Source organism: Sorex araneus, chromosome 1, assembly GCF_027595985.1.
Source record: "Sorex araneus isolate mSorAra2 chromosome 1, mSorAra2.pri, whole genome shotgun sequence".
NCBI classification, from domain to species: Eukaryota; Metazoa; Chordata; class Mammalia; order Eulipotyphla; family Soricidae; genus Sorex; species Sorex araneus.
The window spans coordinates 79,071,124-79,090,026 of NC_073302.1; the positions used below are offsets into that span (position 1 = coordinate 79,071,124).

Consider the following 18,903-nt stretch of genomic DNA (forward strand, 5'->3'; position numbering starts at 1 on the left):
GCTTGAGGAGTAAAGATTGTAAGTTTTTCTTGAAGATTTGATAAAATTTACACAGTGAAGCCATCTGGACCAGGGTTTTTGTCTTGGGGAATGTCTTAATTACAATTTTAATTTTCTTGCTTGTGATTTACCAGTTCAAGTTTTCTATTTCCTCCCTGATTTATTTATTTATTTATTTATTTATTTATTTATTAAGTAAATAATGTTACTTAGTTATTTTCCCCATATTTCCTCTTACTTAGTTTTGGGAGGTTAATTGACATCTTGAACTTCTGAGGGATCTGTAGTAATATCTCCCTTACCATCCCTGTTCTGAGTCGCCTACCTGCCTCCATTCTTCTCTCTTTCCTCCTATCCTCCCATTTGAATGACTCTTTTTATTATTTTCTTAATTTCTTTAACATTTATTGCTGCCTTGCTTTTCTTCCTTTCTTGTTCTATTTTTGGGATTTGTTTGTTGATCTTTCTCCAGGTGTTTAAGATGTGTGTTTAGTTTAAGCATTTTTTCTTATTTGCTAATGTAGGCCTGAATTACTATGAATTTCTTATTTAGGAAAGTTTGTGCTGTTTCCCACAGATTCTAATAGTTTGTTTTTAAATCCCATTAGTTTCTCATAGTCTTTTTTTCTTTCCTCCTTGATTTCCTCTTTAATCCAGTTATTTAGTATTGTTTCATTTAACTTTCACTAGTTGGAGTTTTCCCCCAACTTTTTTCTAAGGCTGATTTCTGCTTTCATGCCACTGTGATCTGAGCAGATGCTTGGCATGATTTCCATGTTTGTAAATTTATGTATGTTTGAGTTATATCCTAGTATGAGATCTATCTTGGAGAATGTTCCATGAGAAGAAGAGAAGAATGTATAGTCTGCCTTTTTATATATATGGTTCAGTGTAAGCCAATCAATTTCAGTTCTTCTAATTTCTTATGTAAAGCTCTTAATTTCTTTACTGGTACTCTGTTTAGTTGATATGTATGTCTAATGGTGAAAGTGGAGCGTTAAGGTCACCCATTATTACTTTATTTTCATCCATATGTTTCTTTAGTTTTTTTATTTATTTTTTATTAGTGAATCACTGTGAGACAAAGTTATAGACTTAAGGTCTTCATGCTTACGTTTCAGTCATACAATGATTGAGTACCCATCCCTCCACCAGTGCCCATATTCCAACACCAATGGCCCCAGCATCCCTCCCACCACCCATACCCTATCCCCTTCACTCCACCCTGCTTCTGTGGCAGGGCATTCCCATTTGCTTGCTCTCTCTTTTTGGGTGTTGTGGTTTGCTACAGAGGTATTAAATAGGCATCATGTTCGGTCTATAGTCTATTTTCAGCCCATACCTCCCATCCTTAGTGGGCCCGCCTAGCACCCTTTGCTTGGTGATCCCTTCTCTCTTAGAGCTGCTTCTTCACCTAGCATGTGAGGTCAGCTTCCAAGCTGTGGAGTACTCCTCTTGGTACTTATCTCTACTATTCTTGGGTGTTAGTCTCCCATTCTGTTACTTTATATTCCACAAATGAGTGCAATCTTTCTGACTTTCAGAAAGTCCCTCTCTTTCTGACTCATTTCACTTAACATGATACTTTCCATGTTGATCCACCAATATGCAAATTTCATGACTTCATTTTTTCTAACAGCAGCATAGTATTCCATTGTGTAGATGTACCAAAGTTTCTTTAACCAGTCATCTGTTCTCGGGCACTTGGGTTTTTTCCAGATTTTGGTTACTGTGAACAGTGCTGCAATGAACATATAGTGCAGATGTCCTTTTGACATCTCTCTATACTTTTTTGCATCTCTCGGATATATTCCCAGAAGTGATATTGCTGGGTCAAATGGAAGCTCAATTTTTTTATTTTATTTTATTTTATTAAATCACCGTGTGGAAGATTACAATGCTTTCGGGCTTAGGTCTCAGTTATACAATGCTGAAACAACCATCCCTTCACCAGTGCCCATATACCACCACCAAAAAAAAAAACAAACAACAAACCCACACAATACACCTCCCATCCCGCCCCCCTACCCCCTACCTTGTAACTGATAAGTTTCATTTTACATTCTGTTTACTTTGGTTACATTCAATATTTCAACACAAACCTCACTATTGTTGTTAGGAGTACCCCACTAGATTCAGACCTACTGTGAAGACAAATAAGGTCGCGCGGCCGCGCGGTTTTGAATTTCTGTACTTTAACAAGAAGTCCAGGGAGATTTCTTCCAGATATTAGATAATTGCAGGCTTGAAAACCCAATCTGTGGTCGTCTTAATATGGCGGTCACCGCGCCCTTCATCCCCGGAGAGAAGGAGGCGAGAGAAAGAAATACCTTTTCCCTCCTGGGTGGGCACAGGGCCGAGGCTTAGTTCTCAGGCTGGAGACATTCTGCGAGGAGTTGCCCACGCCGAAAGAGGTTTTGCTGGGTCTGGATTCACGCTTGTGCAGCTGCGGAGAGGCCGAACATGCATGCGGCCCCTGGGATCACATCTCGGCGGTCGGAAGCTCAATTTCTAATTTTCTGAGAAGTGTCCATACTGTTTTCCAAAAGGGCTGAACCAATCGGCATTCCCACCAGCAGTGAAGGAGAGTCCCTTTCTCTTCTTATCTGCACCAACACCTGTCACTTTTGTTCTTTTGGATGTGTGCCAGTGTCTGTGGTGTGAGATGGTATCTCATTGTTGTTTTGATCTGCATCTCCCTGATGATTAGTGATGAGGAGCGTTTTTTTCATGTGCTTTTTAGCCATTCGTATTTCTTCCTTGAGAAAGTTTCTATTCATTTCATCGTCCCATTTTCTTTCTTTTTCTTTTTTTAAAAAATTTTTATTTTATTGAATCACTGTGACAAAAGTTACAAAGCTTTCAGGTTTAAGTCAGTCATATAATGATCAAACCCCCATCCCTTCACCAGTGCACATGTTCTACACCAAGAACCCCAATATACCCCCCTCCCAACCCCCCCACCTGAGTGGCTAATGATCTTCACTTTATTCTCTCTATACTTTGAATACATTCAATATTTCAACACAAAAATCACTATTATTATTTGGAATTTTCCCCCAACAATAAAACTTGCTGAAAAGGCATCATTTGATAATTTGTTTTCCATTGCTGAGAATGAGAATTATGGCTGCGTGGTTTTGGATTTCTGTTATTTTAGCTCAGTTCACAGTCTAGATGCATTTCTATCAGAAGCTGCAGGGTGCCAAAAAGGGTTAGTAGACCTCCTGGATCGTAGTCTTTAAGGAGCAGAGAGGCCATGGTGCGCATGGTTGCTCTGGATCTCATCTGGGCCTCATTGTCCCATTTTCTGATGGGGTTGGATGTTTCTTCTTGTGGAGTTCAACCAGTGCCTTGTAAATCCTTGATATCAACCCCTTATCTGACAGGTATTGGGTGAAGATCCTTTCCCATTCTGTAGACTGTCTTTGTATTCTGTTCACTATATCTTTTGAGGTAAAGAAACTTCTTAGTTTAAGATAGTCCCATTAGTTTATCTGTTTCCACTTGCCTGGTCAGTGATGAGTCCTCTTTGAAGATACCCATAGCTTCAATGTCGTGGAGGGTTTTGCCGACCTTGTGTTCAATGTACCTTATGGATTCTGGATATGGATAATGTTGAGGTCTTTATTTTTTATTATTATTATTATTTTTTAAATTATAAATCACAATTCTTTATTTAAAATTAAAAAAATTTAAATTCTAATATTCATGAGATAAACCATTACAAAGCTGCTCATGATTATGTTTCAGTCATACAATGATCCAACACCCATCCCTCCACCAGTGTATGTTTCCCACCACCCATGTTCCTAGTTTCCCTCTCTCCATCCCCCAACATTGACCACCACCCAACCTATCTTTATGGCAGGCACTTTTCTTTCTTTTTCTTCTTTCTCTCTCTCTCTTTGTGCATTATGGTTTTCAATACAGGTACTACGAGGTCATAGTGTTTAGGACTTTAGATATTTTTATCAGGAAGATAGGACTGGAGTAGCTTTTTTTAACTGGGTGGCAGCTTATTTTTTAACTGGGTGGATGTGACGCTGAAGCTTCTAGAAATTCAGGAGGGGTGGAGGTAGCCCATCCTGACCCCAAGAAAACTTGGAGATTTCAGTCATAAAACTGTCATACCAGAATTTTCAGCAGATTATATCTCGATGAGGTCGATCCCAAGGCAGTGGAGTTCATCTGGAGGTATGGTGGGCTTTTGGATTGTGGAAGCAAGTGGCTGCTGGGACCTCTGCTTGGGTGGACACCACCAGACTGACCCACCTCCCCACCCTTCAATTTACCCCAGTTCAGCTGTGCACGGGTTCGAGATTAACTGTAGCTTTTGATCTCTTTTGAAATTTATTTATGGATCTCTGAAGTAAGGCTGGTAAATGAGCTTGTATAGCTGAGCTGGAGGTATGTGTTGGGTGTGGGGTGTGATTCCCACATACCTCCGGGTTGAGGGGTCTTAGAGGGTGGCTCTCACCACGTGGCTGCTGCCGCTGCCGCCATTTTCGCTCAGAAAAATGGGGTGGAGAGGGAAAAATCCCTCCCCGGGCTGCACGAGGTTGTAGCTCAGTTCACAGTCAAAATGCATGGCTGCAAGAATCTGCTCTGGTGCCAAAATGGGTTAGGAGACCTCAGGATCACAGTCTCTAGGCTCGGAGGGTCTGCTTCTCGTGCTGCGGCTCTGGTTCATCCTAATGTTGAGATCTTTAATCCCTTTTGATCTGACTTTTGTGCTTGGTGTTAGGTTTAAGTCTGAGCCCATTTTTTTTGCATGTAACTGTCCAGTGTTGCCAGCACCATTTGTTAAAGAGGCTTTCTTTGCTCCACTTTACATTTCTTGCTCTCTTATCAAAGATTAGATGATCATATATTTGAGGTTGGTCTATTGCTCTGCCTTTGTTCTAGTACCATGCAGTTTTAATTATTACCGCTTTGTAGTTGAGCTTGAGGTTGGGGAGGGCGAAGCCTCGCATCTTCTTTTTCCCCAAAATTGCTTTAGCTATTTGTGGGTGTTTATTGTTCCATATGAATTTTAGGAGTGTTTGGTCCACTTCCTTGAAGAATGTCATGGGTATCCTTATAGGGATCGCATTGAATCTGTATAATGCTTTGGGAGGTATTGCCATTTTGACAGTGTTAATTCTCCCAATCCATGAACAGAGAATGTGCTTCCATTTCCTTGTGTTCTCTTTCATTTTGTGAAGTAATGTTTTGTAATTTTCTCTGTAAGGTCCTTCACCTCCCTAGTTAAGTTGATTCCAAGGTACTTGATTTTCTGAGGCATGATTGTGAACGGGATTGCTTTTTTCATATCACTTCCTTTTCTCTCATTATTTGCATATAGGAAAGCCATGGACTTTTGGGTATTGATTTTTTAGCCTACAAATTTACTATATGAGTCTATGGTTTCAAGGAGTGTCTTGGTAGAGGCTTTGGGGTTTTCTAAATGTAATATCATATCATCTGCAAATAGTGAGAGCTTCCTTTCCTATCTGGATGCCCTTAATGTCTTTTTCTTGCCTAATCGCTATTGCAAGTACTTCCAGTACTATATTGAACAGAAGTGGTGAGAGTGGGCATCCTTGCCTTGCCCCTGATCTTAGAGGGAAGGCCCTTAGTTTTTCCCCATTGAGGATAATGCTTGCGATAGGCTTGTGGTAGATGGCTTTGACTATATTGAGAAAGTTCCCTTCTATGCCCATTTTGGTGAGTGTTTTCATCATGAACGGGTGCTGGATCTTGTCAAATGCTTTCTCTGCATCTATTGATATGATCATATGTTTTTTATCTTTTCTTTTGTTGATATGGTGGATTATGTTGATTGACTTCCAAATGTTGAACCATCCTTGCATCCCTGGGATGAATCTCACTTGGTCGTGGAGTATGATCTTTTTGATGAGTTGCTGGATTCTATTTGCTATTACTTTGTTGAGGATCTTCGCATCCGTGTTCATTAGAGATATTAGCCTGTAGTTTTCTTTTTTTTGTGATGTCTTTGTTTGCTTTTGATATTAGGGTGATATGTGCCTCATAGAAACTGTCCAGGAGTGTTTCTGTTTTCTTGATTTCCTGGAAAAGCTTGAGAAGAACTGGCAACAGGTCCTCTTTAAATGTTTGGAAGAATTCACTAGTGAATCCATCTGGACCTGGACTTTTGTTTCTGGGGAGACTTTTGATTACAGTTTCGATTTCCTTGATAGTAATGGGTGTATTCAGGTATTCCAAATCATCTTGATTCAGCCTTGTGAGGCCATAAGAATCCAGGAATTTATCCATTTCTTCTTGATTCTCTTGTTTCGTGGTGTACAGACTCAAAGTAGTCTCTGGTGATCTTTTGAATTTCTTTGGTTTCTGTTGTGATGTTCACCCCTTTCATTTCTGATTTGGTTTATTAGAGTGCTCTCTCTCTTTCTTTGTGAGTCTTGCTAGTGGTTTATCAATCCTATTTATTTTCTTAAAGAACCAGCTCTTAGATTCATTGATCTTTCGGATTGTAATTTGGGTTTCCATATCATTGATTTCTGCTCTAGGTTTTATTATTTCTTTCCTTCTGCCTGGTTTGGGCTTCTTTTGTTGGTCCTTTTCTAAGGTCTTGAGCTGTGAGGTCAGGTTATTTATGTGGGCCCTTTCTTCCTTCCTGACATATGCTTGCAGAGCTATAAATTTAACACAGCTTTAGCTGTGTCCCACAGGTTCTGGTAGCTCGTGTCTTCATTCTCATTTGTTTCCAGGTACCTTTTGATTTCTTCCTTGATTTCTTCCCTGACCCACTCATTGTTCAGCATTGAGTTGTTTAATTTCCAGGTGTATGGTTTGGTCCTCTGCGTCTGTGCATGATTAACTTCTATCTTCAGTGCATCATGGTCTGAGAAGATAGTTGATACAGTTTCTGTCTTCCTGATTCAATGGGGGTATGCTTTGTGGCCCAGCACATGATCTATTTTGGAGAATGTTCCATGTGCAATGGAAAAGAATGTGTATTCTTCTTTATGGGGTTGCAAAGCCCTGTAAAGACCTATTAGCCCTCTCTCTTCTATTTCTTCCTTCAAGACCAGTGTTTCCTTGCTGAGTTTTGATCTTGTTAATGTATCCAGAGGTGATAAGGTGGTGTTGAATTCTCCAACTACAATTGTGTTGCTAGCAGTGTCCTCTCTTAAATCTGTTAGCAGTTGTTTTAAGTATTTCATTGGTCCCTCATTAGGTGCATATACATTTAGGAGTGTGAGTTATTCCTGCTGTACATATGCCTTGATTAGTAAGAAATGGCCTTTGCTGTCCCTTCTAAACTTTTTAAACCTGAAATCTATATTTTCCGATACTAGTATCGCCACCCCGGCTTTTTTGAGGGAGTTGTTTGCTTGAAGGATTGTTTTCCATCCTTTGACTTTGGGTCTGTGTTTGCTCTGACCATTCAGATGTGTTTCTTGTAGGCAGCAGAATGCTGGGTTCAGTTTCTGAATCCCTTTTGCCACTCTGTGAATCTTGATGGGTGCTCGTAGACCATTGACGTTGAGAGAGATTATTGTTGTGGACTTTTGTGCCATCTTTCTGTAGAAGTTTGTTGTGCTTGTGTGGGTTTTACTTTTCTTACAGGAGCCCTTCTAGTCCTTCTTTTAAGTTTGGTTTTGAGTCTATGAAGTTCCTGAGCTGTTGTTTATCCATGAAATTGCGTTTGGTTCCTTTGAGTTTGAGTGAGAGCTTAGCTGGATAAAGTGTTCGTGTTGAGGCGTTCATTGCATTGAGTTTTTTCTCTATATCCCACCATTGTCTTCGGGCTTGGAGGGTTTCCTCTGATAAGTCAGCTGTGAATCTAAGGGGTGCTCCTTTGTATGTGATTTCTTTTTTTGACCTTGCTGCTTGCAGTATTGTGTCCCTATCCATGGCATCCATCATTCTATGATATGTCTTGGAGTCCTTTTATTAGGGTCTCTTCTAGCTGGCACCCTCTGGTCTCCTATGATCTGAACATCTGCACTATCCAGCTCTGGGAACTTTTCAGCAATGATTTCTTTAACTGTGACTTTCTCATTAGGGTTGCCTCCCTGTCCTTCCGGAACTCCAACGATTTTTATATTATTCCTCTTGGCATCATCCCCTAGGTCTCTGTTTTGCCCTAGAGCTATTTTGAGGTCTTTTCCAATTATTTTTTGTAGCTTGTGGGCTGATCCTTTATTTGGTGCATATATACTAAGAATTAGTCCTTCTTAATCTGAATATTGTTCCCTTATTAAATTGTGTCCATTCCTGTTTCTAATTACTTTAGATCGAGTATTATTTGTTTTGATATAAGTTTGGCTGTCCCAGCCTCTTTTGGTCTATCATTGGTTTGTATGATTGTTTTCCATCCTTTCACTCTGAGTTAATAGATATTTTTTGAGTCTAGGTGTGTTTTCTGCAAGCAGAAAATGGATGGATTTTGTTTCCTGATCTATCCACTGCCTCCTGTTCAGAGCTTAGTTCCTTGACAACCATAGGTATTATTGATACACAGGGCTGTGTTACTATATTTCTGTGTGTGGTTTAGTTGTTTTGAAACCGTCTATTTGCTTTTTACGGTGGCCTTTCAGTAATTCTTGCAGGTTATTTAATTGTAGCAAATGTCACCAGCTCTTGTTTGTCTGAGAATGTTTTTATCCTTCCCTCAAATCAAAATGACATATTTTCGGGATAGTAGACTCTGGGTTTGATGTTGTGGACCCCATGAGTGGCTTATGTGAGGCAGGAGGAGAGAGACAGTCACTTTCTAGTGAGTGACCTGCCTCTGCCATCCTTAGACCCAGTGGGGAAGACTAGGACTGGTTGCTGCCACTCCACCAGGTGGCCATCAAGCTCGGTCTTCTTGGCACAGAGATTGATTCCTGCTATCTGATTTCTCAGGGAGCCAGGGCTCAGGTTGGAGCGAGAATTTGCTCTTTGTAGAAAAGGAGAAGGCAGGGTAAATTGGACTAAAGGAAGGAATTGAGGGAGGGGTCTCATCTACTTCTGGAGAAGGTCTTACAAAGTCTTGCTTTCAGTATCCACAAAGATGGGGCAGACTTAGGACTGGTGGCTTTATTACTTCCAAGAAATGTGTGTGTGTGTGTGTGTGTGTGTGTGTGTGTGTATAGTGTGTATAACTTTATTCCTAATCTACCTGCAAGGGGTGTGTGTGTGGGGGGGGGAGGAACCTCCCTAATCTACCTGCTTACATTATGTTGAAATATTTTTCTTGCAGTTCTTTGAATATATTATTTCACTCTTTTCTTGTGTTTCATATGAGAGATCTCTTGTGATTATTACGCTATTGCCTTATATTTGATTAATCAGATTAAAGGAAGGTTTTTTTTTTCTTTTTTCCTCATGATACTTGAAGAAGTTTGTCTCTCAGACTTTTGCCACTTTGGCCCCAGTGTGTCTTGATGTTATTCTGGTTTAGGCTGTTTCATTTGGTTCTCTCTGAGCCGCTCCAGTTTGTACAGGGCCTCCCTACAGCAAAGCTTCTTAGTTCTGAGCCTTTATCTTTTCCAGTCATTCTTCCCCTTTCCCTTTTTGTCTCCTGGTATTCCTGTAATTTGAAGACCATTCCTCCTGTGGTTATCTGTTAAATATCTTATTTTCTCTCACATTAATTTTGTTCTCTTTTCTTTTGCCATTTCATTGTTATTATGAGTTATATTTCTCTAAGATGCTGATCTGGTTTTCCACATGCAAAATTCTATTTCTGTGGTTTGCTTTTGTATTCTTATTTGTATCGACTCTTTCATACTTTGAATCAACTCTTCTTTGAGTTGACATTCCCACCAACGGTGAAGAATGAATTAGTGAGAAATGGAATTTCTCTTCTAATGATTGCTCACTTTCCACCCCCACTGATTGCTTAGTTTCCATTGCCTTTGCATGGAGTGTTATCCAGGCTTGAGAATTTTGATGAACTCAAGGATTTAGTTGGATTTCTGTCCCTTCTGTTTATACAGCTGAATTCTATTGTTTTCCCCATTGTGGGGACTGACACTGGTGCTTTAAGTACCTGATTATCTGAGTACTAACATGCTTTTTTTCCCTCTCCTTCCTTCCTTCCTTCCTTCCTTCCTTCCTTCCTTCCTTCCTTCCTTCCTTCCTTCCTTCCTTCCTTCCTTCCTTCCTTCCTTCCTTCCTTCCTTCCTTCCTTTTCTTTCTCTTTCCCTCTTTCTCTCTCTTTTATTGAACCACTCTGAGATAGACCCTTACAAAGCTGTTCATGATTAAATTTCTGTCATACAGTATTTCAACACCCATCCCTCCACCAGTGTACATTTCCCTGCATCAGTGACCTCCGTTTCTCTCCGATAACCCCACTCCCCCACCCCAGTGTGTCTCTATGGCAGGCACTTGTCTCTCTCTGTCTCTCTCTCTCTCTTCCCCCTCCCTCCATTTCCCTCTCCCTCTCTCTCCCTCTCCCCCCTTCCCTCCCCCTCTGCCCCTTCCCCTCTTCTTTGGGTATTGTGGTTTGCAATTCAGATACTGAAAGGTTCAGATATTGAAAGGCTGTGGTGTATGTATATCCCTTTACCTTCTTTAAACACTCACTTTGCTCCTGCTGGATCTTCACTCAGAGGGTGGGTCCAACCTTCTCTGGTCTGGGCTAGCTGAGGGTTAATCAGATTAAAGGAAGGAATTGAGGGAAGGGTCCAGTTGACCAGGGGAACAGGTTCGGCTGCTGGAGAAGGTCTTATCAAATCTTGCTTTTTATATCTACAAGGTGGGTCAGATTTAAAACTTGTGACTTTATTACTTCCCCAAAATTTCATTGCCAGGATGTGGTGGTGGTGGTGGTGGTGGGGGATCTTCCCATATCAGTTATTGTCCAGCATGATCATTTCCAACTGTTATTGTCATATTTGTCCCATCTCTATCTTACCTACCCTCCGCCCCACATACACTTGTGATAGATTCCAGCATTGACCAGCCCTCCTAGCCCTTGTTTTCCTTGGCCTTGGATATTAGTCTCATAATATATATTTTTTAATTAAAATTTTTTTTTTTATTGAATCACCATATGGAAAGTTACAGAGCTTTCATTCTTAAGTCTCAGTTATACAATGCTCAACACCCATCCAGTGCACATATTCCCCCACCAGGAGCCCTAGTATACCTCCCCCTTCCCCCCGACCTGTGTAGCTGATAAATTTCACTTTACTTTGATTGCCTTCAATATTTCAACAAAAAACTCACTATTGTATGGAGTTCCCCCCGCCCCCAAAGTCTGACCTGTTGACAAGGAACCATTTGATAATGTTTTCCATTGCTGACAATTAAGAGATAAGAGGTTATGCGGCCACAACAGTGGCCGCGCGGTTTTGGATTTCTGTATTTTAGTAACTAAGTCCTGGGAAATTTCTGCCAGAAATTGCATCACTGCAAGCTTTTACTTCCCTTTTGTGGTACTCATAAAATGGAAAAGCCAAGAGAGAAAAACTCTTCCCCTCCTGGCGCAGCATGGGACAGTGGCTCAGTTCACTGTCTAGAGACATTTCTGCAAGAAGCTGCTGGTGCCCAAAGTATTTTATCTGGCCTCTGGGATCATGCTCACGCATCTGTGGAAAGGCCACACACGTGTGGCTGCTGTGCTTAAATCAGGGCGGAGGGTAGGGCTGGTACCACCCCCACCCCGGGATCTCCTGCGAGTCCCGTTGCTGCAGGCTTGTACCTCCTTTTTGTGCTCATAAAATGGTAGTCGCCATGCTGTGCCTGGAAAGGAAGAGCTGAGAGAGAAAAACCCTTCCCTCCTGGTGCAGCATGGGGCAGTGGCTCAGTTCATAGTCTGGAGACATTTCTGCAAGCTGCTGGTGCCCAAAGTAGTTTAGCTGGCCTCTGGAATCATGCTCGTGCAGCAATGGAAAAGCCAGTATATATTTTTTATGTAGCACAAATGAATAGAGCCAGTCTATATCTGTAGTTATCCGTCAGACTCATTTCACTCAGCATGATATTCTCCATGTTCACCCATTTATAAGCAAATTTCATGACTTCATTTTCCCTAAGAACTGCGTAGTATTCCATTGTGTAGATGAATAATTATTTCTTCATCCATTTATCTGTTCTGTGGCATGAAGGATGTTTCCAGATTCTGGCTTTTATGAATAGTACTGCAATGAACATAGGAGTGGAGATGGTGTTTCTGCTGTCTGTTTTTGAGCCCCCCAGAGTATATTCCCAGAAGTGTTGTTGCTGGGTCAAATGAAAGCTCAATTTCTAGTTTTTGAGGAATGTCCAAATTGCTTTCCAGAAGGCTGAATTTGTTGACATTCCCACCAACAGTGAAGGAGAGCCCCTTTCTCCCCGCATCTGCACGTGCATGGTTGCTCCTGTTTTTTTGGATGTGTGCCAGTCTCTGTGGTGTGAGATGATATCTTCCTGTTGTTTTGATTTGCATCTCCCTGATGAAGAGCATTTGTTCATGTTTTTTTTTTTTTTGGCCATTTGTATTTCTTCTTTGAGGAAGTTTCTGTTCATTTCTTCTTTTTTGATGGGCTTGGATGTTTTTTCCTTGTAAATTTCTACTAGTGAGGTACATAACTTTGATATTATCAGAAGGGTATTGGGTGAATAACCTTTCCCATTCTGTAAGCTCTCTTTGTGTCTTGGTCACTGTTTCTTTTGAGGTGCAGAAGCTTCTTAGTTTAATACATTAACTTTGTTTATTTTTGCTTCCAATTGCTTGGTCAGTGGCATTTCACCTTTCAATATACCTTTAGCTTCAATATAGTGGAGGATTTTGCTTATATTTCTTCCATGTACCTTATAGACTCTGGTGTGATGTTGAGGTCTTTAATCCATTTTCATCTGACTTTTGTGCATTGTATTAGACAGAGATCTGAGTCCATTTTTTTCAATGTAGCTGTTCCCAACATAACTCTTTAAAGAGGCTTTCCATGCAACCACGTATTTCTTGCTTCCTTATCAAAGATTACATGATCATATATTTGAGGGTGTGTGTCAGGATATTCAACTCTATTTCATTGGACTGCAGATCTGTCTTTATTTCAATATGAGACTGTTTTAATTAATTACTACCACTTTGTAGTAAACTTTGGAAAAGGTGATACCTCCCATTGTCTTTTTCCTAATGATTGCTTTGGCTATTTGTGGGAGTTTATTTTTCCATATGAATTTCAAGAGTGTTTGATCTATTTTTTTGAAAAATGTCATGGAATCCTTATAAGGACTGCATTGAATCTGTATAATGCTTTGGGGAGTATTGCCATTTTGACAATGTTAATTCTCCCAGTCCATAAGCAGGTGATGAGTTTACATTTACTTGTGTCCTCTTTTATTTCTTGGAGTAATGTTCTGTAGTTTTCTTTATACAGGTCCTTTACCTCCATAGTTAAGTTGATTCTGAAGTACTTGGTTTTATGAGACACAATTCTGAATGGGATTTTTAAAAAATATCACTTACTTCTCTTTTATTATTTGTATATAGAAAGGCTGTGGACTTTGGGATATTGATTTTGTAACCCGCCACTCTACTTTATAAATCTGTTGTTTCTAGGAGATTTTTGGTAGAGTCTTTAGGGTTTGTAAGTGTAGTTTCATGTCATCTGCAAATAGCAAGAGAGCTTGACCTCTTCCTTTCCTATCTGGTGTCTTTGATATCTTTTTTTTTTTTTTTTTGCCTAATCGCTATTGCAAGTACTTCCTGTGTAGTCACAAAAAAGAAAAGATGAAGATCCTCGGGTGGCTGCTGCTGCTGCTGGACACCTGTCTGCGTTCGATGGCCCTCAGCTGCCTCCCCGGCTCCCCACCTCCCCAGGGCCCCCCAACAGAGATACAGAGAGACGGGGAGACAGGGAGGCTGGGGCCCATAGTCAGGTGGTGAAAATGGCCCCTTTAATGCAGAGTTGCTAGCATACTTATAGAACATCTGAAGGGGGGTTGAGGTAAGCACAGGTGTGATGGTCATTTACATAGATGAACATTTGGCAGAGGAAATTCTTTTAGGGAGATCAACTCAAGGAGACACACTATCTCCCAGGGACAACTGTGTTGCTTTTATGTTTCCCTCTAATTGTATAAGTTATCGATACTAGCAGTTGTTTGGATAAACACAGCAAGAGACAAAGATCCCAACACTTAGTTCTCTGGGCTGAGAGCAAACAAGGCTTTAAACACTTGGTTGTCTGGGCTCTGAGTGCAAGCAAGGCTTTTACTGTAAATCCCAGACTAAGTCCTCAGGCCAGTTCAGCTAGTCCTTCCCCAGGGGGGTCCTGTCTCTAAAGTTGTAACAGTTTGCATGAAAACCATGCATTTATGCATTCTAGAATGTCCCATTTTGCTGCCGGGTAGTTTTGCCACTTGTCCCGGGTCCATCCCAGTCCCACGGCGGGACCTCCTCTTTGGGGTGTCAGGAACTACAGAAACTGAAGCCTGAGTCAAGTAGTTATGATCAAGTAATTATGCCCAGGAGCAGTTATATTTCAGAGTCAATCAACTCCCAAATATTAGGAGCATAGCAGTAATGGTCTGTCTGTGTTTAACCAAAGAACATTGCTCTATGGTAACATATAAAAAGGCTATAGGGGAAACAGAAAAGCAAGTACAAATATACAGCACTTCAAATACAAAGCAGTATCAATACAAGTTCAGAATTACCAGAAAGTTTTGTTTTACAAGCAATCAAGATTAACATGGGGGACTGTGACAATGCGAGGTAAAATACAAGGGAAAGATTACAAATAAACTTTAAGTTAGGGATGCTAGCAAGGGTAATATAAATTCCTCTAGGAGGAAAGGAGATGATACACTGATTAAGCCTAAAGCACTTAGGGTTAATATCCAACACAAAGGGGAGGTTGAAGATAGACTTTGGCTAAATTAAGCATGGTAAGCTTCTCTGGGAGGAGGAAAGGGGCAATTCACTGATAAAACCTAAAGCACTTAGGGTTGATATCCAACACCTCCAGTACTATATTGAAGAAAAGTGGTGAGAGTGAGCATCCTTATCTTTTCCCTGATCTTAGAGGGAAGGCTTTCAGTTTTTTCCTGTTGAGAATAATGCTTGCAATGGGCTTGTGTTAGATGTCTGACTATATTGAGGAAAGTTCCTACAACTCCTATTTTGTTGAGAGCTTTATTTTTGTCCAATGCTTTCTCTGCACTTATTGATATGATCATATGATTTTTATTTTTTCTTTCATTGATATTTTGTATTATGTTGAGTGACTTGTGAAAGTTAAACCATCCTGGCATCCCTGAGATGAATCCTACTTGGTCCTGGTGTATGATTTTTTTTTTTTTAATGAGTCAACGGAAGACTTTTTGCTAGTATTTTGTTGAAGACCTTTGAATCTGTGTTCATCAGGGATATTAGCCTGTAATTCTTTCTTTCTTTCTTTATTTTTTTTTGTGGTGTCTCTGTCTGCTTTTGGAATTAGGGTGATATATGCCTCATAGAAACTGATTGGGAGTGTTTCTGTTTCTTCAATTTTCTGTAAAAGTCTGAAGAGAATTGGCAGTAGGTTCTCTTTAAAGGTTTGAAATACTTCACTGATCTATCTGGGCCTGGTCTTTTGTTTTCAGAAAGACTTTTGATGACCATTTCAGTTTCCTTGATAGTGATATGCCTGTTTAAGTATTCTAGATTATTTTGTTTTGGCCTTTGGAGGTTATAGCAACCAAGGAATTTATCCATTTCTTCAAGGTTCTCTTGTTTTGTGGCATAAGACTCTCCAAGTAATCTCTGATGATATTTTGAATTTCTGTGGTTTCTGTTGTGATGTTCCCTCTCATTTTTTATTTGGTTTATTAGGGTTCTCCTCTCCTTTTCTTTGTGGTTCTTGCTAGTGGTGTATTGACCTTCCTTTTTTCCCCCTGAGAACCAGCTCTTGGTTTCATGATCTTTGTATTATTTCTTTTTGGATTCCAGCTCATTGATTTCTGCTCTACCTTTTATTCTTTTTTCCTCCTGCCTTAGTTGGGCATTTTTTGTTGGTCATTTTCTAAGATCATAGCTGTGAAATGAAGTTATTTATATGGGCCCTTTCTTCTTTCCTGATAAACGCTTGCAGAGCCATAAACTTTCCTCTTAACACTGCTTTAGCTGTATCCCACAAGTTCTGGTTGCTCATGTCATTCTCATGTGTTTCCAGGAATCTTTTGATTTTTTTTTTATTTCGTCTCTAACCCACTGATAGTTCAGCAGTGAGCTGTTTAATTTCCAGTTGTTTGATTTGATTCTCTGCTTCTGTGTGTGGTTAACTTCTACTTTCAGAGCATTGGGGCCTGAAAAGACAGTTGATACCATTTCTGTCTTCTTGATTTTATTGAGTTTTGTATTGTTGCCCAGCATATCTTGGAAAATGTCCACATGCATTGGGGTAGAATATGTATTTGACTTTTGGGGGATGAAAATCCCTGTACATATCTGCTAGCCCTCTCCCTTCCATTTTTTCTTCAGAGCCAGTATTTCTTTGCTGAGTTTTAGTCTCATTGATTTATCAAGAGGTGACAAGGCCGTGTTGAAGTCTCCAGTATTGTGTTGCTACCACTATCCTCCTTGGAGTTGATTAGCAGTTTTAAGTATTTTGCTGGCCCTGACTTGCTTTTCATTTTATACTGACAGGCTATTATATATGCTTCTGTTATTTGAACTGTTTCCATTACCATGTACATATATCTCAGTGGCATGTGGCAGTGTTGATCTAGTTACTCTTACTAGGATTTTTATGGTGACTGGAACCAAAATAAAACTGTTGTTTCCCAGCTGCCCTTAGAGTGTGTGAGGTAGACTTGCGTTAACTAGGGGAGTGTCTGCACCAAGTGGCCTGTCCGTCCTGCTCTCCTCAGAGTTCTTGCTGGCTCACTGTCTGTGTTTCTTCTCCTCTCTGAGGTACCAAGTTTGTGGAAAACTTTATTTTTCCATAAAATCATTGCCACAATGGAAACATTGCACCCTGTTTTTAAGTAATAATGGCACATTTATTATTTTTATTTTTTATTGAATCAATGTGAGATACACAGATACAAGGTTGTTCATGATAGGATTTCAGTCATACAATGTTCCAGCACCCATCCCTTCGCCAGTACACATTTCCCATCACCAATGTTTCCAGATCCCCGCCCCCCCTTGCCTTTTCCCCATGGCACTATGGCAGACACCTTTCTTCTCTCTCTCTCTCTCTCTCTCTCTCTCTCTCTCTCTCTCTCTCTCTCTCTCTCTCTCTCTCCTTTTGGGCAGTATGGTTTGCAATACTGGTACCAAAAGGTTATCATGTATATCTCTTTACCTACATTAAAACTGTTGTGCAGAGTCATCACTTCCACCTGTCAATTGTCATAGTGGTTCCGTCTTTATCGTGATTACCCTTTCCACCGCCACTTGAAGCAAGCTTCCACCCATGGGCCAATCTTCCTGGCCTTATTATCTACTGTCCTTGGGTATGAGTCTCATATTATGGTTTCTTATATCCCACAAATGAGTGCAATCATTCTGTGTCTGTCACTATTACTCTCCTTCTGACTCATTTCACTCAGCATGATACTCTCCATGTCCATACATTTATAAGTAATTTCATGAATTCATTTTTCCCTGGTGACTGTAGTTTTCTAATGACACAATTTAAAGGTTTTACATAATTGTTGCACTTCACTTCTTGGTTAAAAAATATTGGTCAGAAATCTGTGATGGCTATGTAGTGAATTATATGGGTAATCAGTATTAGTTTCTTTCCTTTACCTGTTCTCTTTTTTTTTTTCTTCAGATGTTAATTGAGGGAGGAGCTCTGGAAACTTGAATGTAGTAGAAATGCTTCCTAGTATTAGATATCCATCCCCTCCCTTCTGTGTGATGTAAAGGATCACATAGTTATTACTGTACAGATCTCTCTCTTGATTTTCTTTGTATTTATTCCTGTTTTTGATGGCTTCCCTGGAGGTGCTGAGTGACCAAGGGGGTAACTTCTGGGTCCTGGGTTCTGGTGTCTGGTGTCTGAGCCTGACCCGTGTGTGCTGGAAGCCCCAGGTCTATGCCCTGTGTGCCAGCGGGCATGGTGCAGTGCTAGGGCCGCAGGCAGGACGCACTCCTGCAGGGTGTGCTTGAGGCATGCTTAACCGCAATTTGAGCTGGCTTCTTGACCCCAGTTTTATTTATTTTTGATTCAGAATCTCGAACTACATGAATTTTATTGAAACTTTTAAAAGTGATACTAGACTTTTTTTTTTTATTTTTGGTCTCCCACCAATTTTGGTTAAATGTTTTCTGCTTCTAGTTACAAAGATCAAAGGCTTTTATTAGCTTTTCTACCTCCACTTCTACCTCTGCACTTGTGCTCTGTCTTCAGTTTTAAAGTTTAGCTGGGTTGATGCTTCCCCTCTCCATGGCCGGAGCTGTGGTAGAGCTTAGAGGGTCCTTATGGTTCTCTGGACTTGGACTTAAATTAGCAACAGTGGAGGAAGGAATATCTGGAAACCAGTTCTGAATATTTACTGGGGCCAGCGGGGACTTGTTAATTTTATGTTTCTGTGTAATCCAACTAAATGTTACTTAGAAAACTGTTTGCTGCTTTACAGAAAAAACAAGGAGAGAAATTACAGCTAAAGGTTCTACAGGGACGGAAGTTCTTCTTTCAACATTAGAGGTAAATAAACAAGTTCTGAATATGTATAAATATTAAATTTTTGGTTTAATTTTTGGGCCACACCGAGTGGTGCTCAGGGCTTGCTTATTATTACTTTGGCCCCACTGAAAAATATCCGAACAGCATTTTAATTGGTAGCAGAATGTAAAGGTTTAACTAACTAGAAAGAACTCAGGTTTTTTTTTTTGTGTGTGTGTGTGTCACACCCGGCGATGCACAGGGGTTACTCTTGGCTCATGCACTCAAGAATTACTCCTGGTGGTGCTTGGGGGGGTATATGGGATGCTGGGAATTGAACCCGGGTCGG

At 40.4% G+C, this 18,903-nt stretch overlaps 1 protein-coding gene across 2 annotated transcripts in view; it reads left to right on the forward strand.

Annotated features, from left to right (window-relative positions):
• Positions 1 to 18,903, forward strand: part of AGTPBP1 (ATP/GTP binding carboxypeptidase 1) — a 199,089-nt gene that overhangs the window by 71,546 nt on the left and 108,640 nt on the right. For both annotated transcript variants that reach the window (XM_055146419.1, XM_055146425.1), the window contains one exon: positions 18,529 to 18,596. In XM_055146419.1, the coding sequence (XP_055002394.1) occupies positions 18,529 to 18,596 (68 nt within the window). The remainder of the gene's footprint in view (positions 1 to 18,528; positions 18,597 to 18,903) is intronic.